Below are 5,652 nucleotides of genomic sequence, written 5' to 3' on the forward strand. Positions count from 1 at the left end.
CTCCAAGCTGACTACAATCTAAAGTGCCATGAAGAGCATCTTTGAGTTTTGGTTAATGCCGCCACTCCCAGGGCCTAGACAGGGCCTACCCCATAATAAGGGCTCAATTTCTCTACAACACACAGGGCTGCTTCCCAGACCCCTTCTTCTTTTGTTCTCATTCCCTTCAGCCACAGATGCCACTTTCTTAACCTGTGCCTGGTCTCCCCCTGGAAGCCTTCCTAGATCCTTCTCCTAAACCAAGCTGGGCTGGGAGCTGCCTCTATTTCCACAATAGCCTGTGTTCCCTCTAGTATGACAGTTATCTAGTTGGTTTTGTAGTTTTCCACGATAATGCCTGTCTACCCTACCAAACTGAGAGCTTATCAAGGGCAAGGTTTGGGTCTCAGTCAGTGGTGGCTCTGGAATTGCTCAGCCCTGGGCCCATTATGCAGGCAACCATGGAACAGATCCATCAAACCGGAGAATAGCTCTCTAAGGTGAGGTCCAACAGCAACAACCACTGGTAGAGTCCACATCAGCTCACTCAAGCTTGGGGTACTTAAAGCCAGCAGTAGCAGCTGGGCCCCAAGCAACCTCCGCCAAACAAAATACACCCACCTCCTTCTAATGCAGCAGGCTGCTTCACCCTCTGTTCTCTACATCATCCCTGGGCTTCATTCATTCATTCATTCATTCAAATACTTCCTTAGGATCTGTAACACCCAGGGCACAGTACCAGGCAATGGAGAATGAGCCTGCACAGAATGATGGATGAAGACACAGTCTAGGTTCTATGGGTGCTAACCTTCCTCCAACCCTAACTTCTTTAAACTGACCCTCTCACCAAGACTCTGAAGGTCTAGACTCCAACCTCAGCAGCTCCCCCTCTGCATTCTCAGTCCCTACCACCCCCTTATCCTGCGCTAACTCCAACACCCCTGGTGCCACTGAGCTCCCAGTATGGACCTGACCTAGTACCTTGCAGCCTCCTCAGCCCCCTGGTCAGGCTACCTCCTTCATTTAGTCAGGCCTCACCTCGGCCCTCTCTTGTGTTTGACAAGCTCCATTACAGTGGGTCACAGAGACAAAGGCAGGGAACACAGACCCTCCAGAGACCAATATATACTTGGAGAATAAGGGACCTAACAAAAAAAAGAAGGCTCCAGAGTCCCTGGCTTTGTGAGCCTGGGACCCAGCAGGCTGCCTGACTGCCTACCTTGACATAGATGATAGGGATGGTCAATTTGGCCTTGGTGAAATGGCGGGCCACCCGGTAGACTGTCTCGGGCACATATTCCAGCACCAGATTTAGGTAAAGCTCGTCTTTCTGTAGAGAGCAAAGGAGAGGTGTGAGGCATTGTGAGAAGATGTGAGAAAGAGGAGAAAGAAGGTGTGTTGTAGGGACTATGGAAGAAGGACTGGCACTCATGGGAAATGGGGGCAGAAAGATGGGTGGATGGAGTCCAAGTGGAGCAACCCTGCCACCCCCCACCACCTCAAGGTCTCACCTTCTCCCCACTGGAGTAGAAAAAGTATCTCAGCCTCACAATATTGCAGTGATCCAGCTTACGCATAATCTGAAGCTCTCGGTTCTTTGGGGCAAAGGGAGAATTGCCTCAGAATACAACCAGCTCCATCTGCCTCCCACCCAACACCCCTCACCACAGTACTACTTCCAACAGAGCCAAACAGCTATCCCTGCACCCCAGCTCTAGGGCCCCTCTGGGGAATCCCCCAATCTTTGCCCACCCCCAGCCTATTCCCTTTCCATATAAGCTGAAGACCTCTGGGTAAAACCTAGACCACAAATATGCTTTCTTCAGCCCACTTTTTAAAATAATTTCAATTTATTACTGACATTTAAAAATTAAATGGTGTTACATATAAATCCAGTTTTCAGCTCCTTTTAAAAAAATCAGAAGCTGGGTGCGGTGGCTCACACCTGTAATCCTAGCACTCTGGAAGCCCAGGAGAGATGGATTGCTTGAGCTCAGGAGTTCAAGACCAGCCTGAGCAGAAGCAAGACCTAAGACCCCATCTCTTCTAAAAATGGAAAAATTAGCCAGGCGTGGTGATACATGCCTGTAGTCCCAGCTATTCAGGAGGCAACACAGTGAGACTCTCTCAAAAAAATAAAAAATTTCAGATGATGTGGCCCCATGAGGGTTGCCACACTATGCAGCACAAGTAATGATAGACAAGCAGTGGCCATTCAGTTCACCCTGGTCCCCACCACTCCCTATTGCTTCCCTTCAAAGCATCTGGGTCCTTAAGAGTGTAGTTGGGTTCCTGAGCCCTAGACTCTAACTAGGCCTCACCTCTTCCCAGAAAGCACAGTCTCAGCATTCTGCCCCATTCTCTATTCCCCTCTGGGCCTAGAAACTCCCTGCTGCCAGATACCTCTCACTTCTGGAACTCAATTCTAATCAAATTTGGACTGACACCCTGGAGTTCCTCCCACTGATGAGTTTTCCCTGCCAAGACCCAGGCCCTGTGGCCTTGTTCTCTTCCAGCCTAGGCTCAGTTCTCCTAGCCTAGGCTCCAAATACTAGTCCTTCAAGTACCAATTATTCCTCACTTTCCATCCTCTCCATTTCCTAATTCCCTGGGCCTCCACTAGCTCACAGGGCACCTCTATCCAGCCCTACACAGGCCAAACACGTGGGCAGAACATGACCTTCAGAACCACCTGCATCAACTCTGCCGGTTTCCTTTCTCCTCTGGGAGTAGTGTAACTCAGTGGCAAAAGTAAAGTGCTTGGGATTCAGACAGGCCAGATTCTAATCTTGACACTATATGACCTCAGACATTTAATTCTCTTATCTGAGTTTTTGTGTCCCTTTACACTTAAAATGGGCATAACAATAGTACTTATCATCAGAGAATCTTTATGTAAGTTAAAACAAGAACTTGCCTATAAAGCACTTATACTAAGCAGATAAATAAATGTTACCTCTGGGCTCCCTTGGGAGTCCACATTTCCTACCTTCCATATAATTAATTTCTTTCTCCCCCCACCTTCTGACTTACACCCAGACTCCTCTGAAATCTCAGGCTCTTAGCTCTCTTGCTGGGGTTCTCCCACCAGTCACGCCCAGTCCCTAAACCTTATCCCCATTCCTCCCAAGGTACCTTGAACCTCTTGTCCTGGAGAACCTTCTTGATGGCGACCAATTCCCTGGTCTCTGCCAGCCGTGCCTGGTACACAACCCCAAATGAGCCATTGCCAATCACTTTGATGTCTGTGTAAGCCACCTCTTGAGAACGCTCTGGGCCTTGGCCTAGGGTGGCTACCACTGTGGTCACCTTCCCACTGTCACCTGGGGAATAAAAGGGATACATCATCCACTGACCTTTCCCATCTGGCCATTACCCCATCCTGGAGCTGTGAAAGGAAGGAAAATCTCCACAGGAAGCTCTTTGAGGGCCTTTTTCTCTCTTCCCTCTCTTTGAGGAAAAGTGGCTACAAGAACCTTCTTCCTTTTAGGTAAAACTCTAAATCCTGCCTGGGAGAATATTGGCACCTAAACCTCTTTGCTGTTCAAGGGTTAGCAAACCCAAATTTCCACTTCTAGAAAGCAGCAAATCACTGGTTCCTCTTGGTACTAAGAAACACCAACACCCCAAGATGCAAATCCATCCACTCTGGGCCTACTGCCCTATGGTCCCTTCTATTTGGAGAAAGTTTAGCTTAACCTCTTAAGAAAGCAGCAATGCTGAGGTATTCCAGTTTGAGGAAAGCACTAACCTTTTTCACAGCCTGGAGGATACTGACGTCTAAGTCCTCACTGGTGGAGCTGCTAACTTCAGCACTGGTTCTTGGTAACAGAAATGAATCCCCTCCTCTAGTATGCATACTAGTGTCCTGACCCTCACTTTTTGATACTTTGGGGTTAGAAAAGGCACTGACCTAACTTCTTTGGTGTAGAAAGAACACCAAAACCCTTCCTGTTACGTGGGTGGTTGTTAATGGACAAGCACCAAATTCTGAGAATGGTGAACCTGATCTCTATTATCAAGGGCCCATTCCTGTCTCAGTCCTTCAAAGAGAAGCCATAATTCCCAGTTCCCATTCTCCGAATGGTACTTTGGTGCCCTTCTTAGAGGATAGTGAACCCTTTTCTTGTGGGAACTGATGAACCAAATCCATTTTGAGGGACCAGTGACACATTCTTTTGGAGAAAGATGACCTATATCACTATTCTTTTCAGAACAAATGACACCATACCCCAGAACAATCATTATAAAAAACTATCATCTCAAATCCACCTTCTATAGGAAATTGACCCACTCCACTTCCTTTCCATTTTTTATTAAAACCTACCAAGCCACGTTATTTTAGAACAGTGATTATGGACTTGGTTCTGAAAACTATGCTGACTTCCAACTATTACTTCTTTTGAAGTAGAGGCCTATACATTTTGAGTAGGTAATGGTGCCAGGCCTTGAGTTTTAAAAGGGAAGATGATCTGAATACTAGGTTTTGAAAGCTCTGGCCCTGTTCTTTGGGGATACAATAACCCCAAACTACTGCTTCTAAGCTGAATTCACTTCAAATCCCCATTCATGAAGGAGAACAAATGCAGATTCCCCCTTATGGGGGGATGATCTTATTCTTGTTCTCCTGGAGGACAATAAACCTAGATCCCCATCTGCAAGTGACTATGACCTCTGATCCTGTTCTCTAATGGATGACAACGTGAGATCCCCGTTTTTAAGACTCAAGAACCTAAGATCTCAATAGTGAAAGAAAAGAGACCTGTAACCCTTGTTTCTTTCAGTGTTAGTTAATTCTGACCCTAAACTCCAAAAGACAGTAACCCCCAAGCCCCTTTTTTCTGGGAGGGAGTTCTGATCCCAGTTTTGAGGCATAGTGAGTGACCTCAAGCTCCTATCCAAGAACATGAAAGAACCTGATCAACGTCTGAGGAGCTTCAGAACCCCGATCACCTCCCCACACGGGTGCTCCTAGTACTCACGGCCCAGCTTCACTCCGGGCGGCGGGAAGCTAGTGCCCGCGCCAGGGCCGCCGCTGCCTCCTCCGCCGCTGCCGCTGGGGCCACCCCCGGAGCTTGAGGCCCCCACGCCCCCACCCATAGCCCCGACCGACGGCTTCCCGCTGCTGCTGCCGCCCGGGCCGGAGGCCGAACCCCCAGGGCCGCCTCCGCCTCCGCCGCCTCCGCCTCCTGGCTCCGCGAACGAGCTGGTCCGCGCCCGGCCCGAGCCCCCCGGGCCGCCTCCCGAAGGCCCGCCGCCGCTCATGGCGCCGAGCGCAGGCCGAGGCCGCGGGGCTCGGGCTGCTCGGGCTGCCCGGGCTGCCCTCGCCGCCGCCGCTGCCGCCGCCTCCTCGGGGCTCCGGCCTCTTCCAGGCCGCGCCGCTCGGGCTCGGGCTCCGGCTCCGGCCCAGCGCCCGCCGCGGGGCACGCCGGGAGATGCAGTCCGACTGTCGTCTGCGCCGCAGTCGCCCCCTCCGGCCCACAGAGAGCCCCGTGGCACGCCGGGAAATGAAGTCCTCTAACGCCTCAAAGCAAACCCCAGGGATGATGGGTCGCGCTGCACATCTGGATATAGAGTCTTGGGTAATATATCGTCCGACAAGGGCAGGCCCTGACGCTGTTTGGAAAACAGAGAGCCCCACAGTCGTTCCCACTGCAACCGCTCCGTCCCGGA

General features: G+C 50.6%; 1 protein-coding gene across 1 annotated transcript in view; it reads right to left on the reverse strand.

The window, feature by feature from the left end:
* The window catches only part of GSK3A (glycogen synthase kinase 3 alpha), a 10,193-nt gene extending 4,786 nt beyond the window's left edge, over positions 1-5,407 (reverse strand). The window contains exons 1-4 of the mRNA XM_003799471.3: positions 4,962-5,407; positions 3,115-3,302; positions 1,491-1,574; positions 1,199-1,309 (exon numbers count right to left, since the gene is read on the reverse strand). Of these exons, the coding sequence (XP_003799519.1) occupies positions 1,199-1,309; positions 1,491-1,574; positions 3,115-3,302; positions 4,962-5,244 (666 nt within the window). The 5' untranslated portion in view covers positions 5,245-5,407. The remainder of the gene's footprint in view (positions 1-1,198; positions 1,310-1,490; positions 1,575-3,114; positions 3,303-4,961) is intronic.
* Positions 5,408-5,652: the final 245 nt, after the last annotated feature.

This window comes from Otolemur garnettii, unplaced genomic scaffold (genome assembly GCF_000181295.1).
Source record: "Otolemur garnettii isolate 467f Iridium unplaced genomic scaffold, OtoGar3 scaffold00152, whole genome shotgun sequence".
Taxonomy (NCBI): Eukaryota; Metazoa; Chordata; class Mammalia; order Primates; family Galagidae; genus Otolemur; species Otolemur garnettii.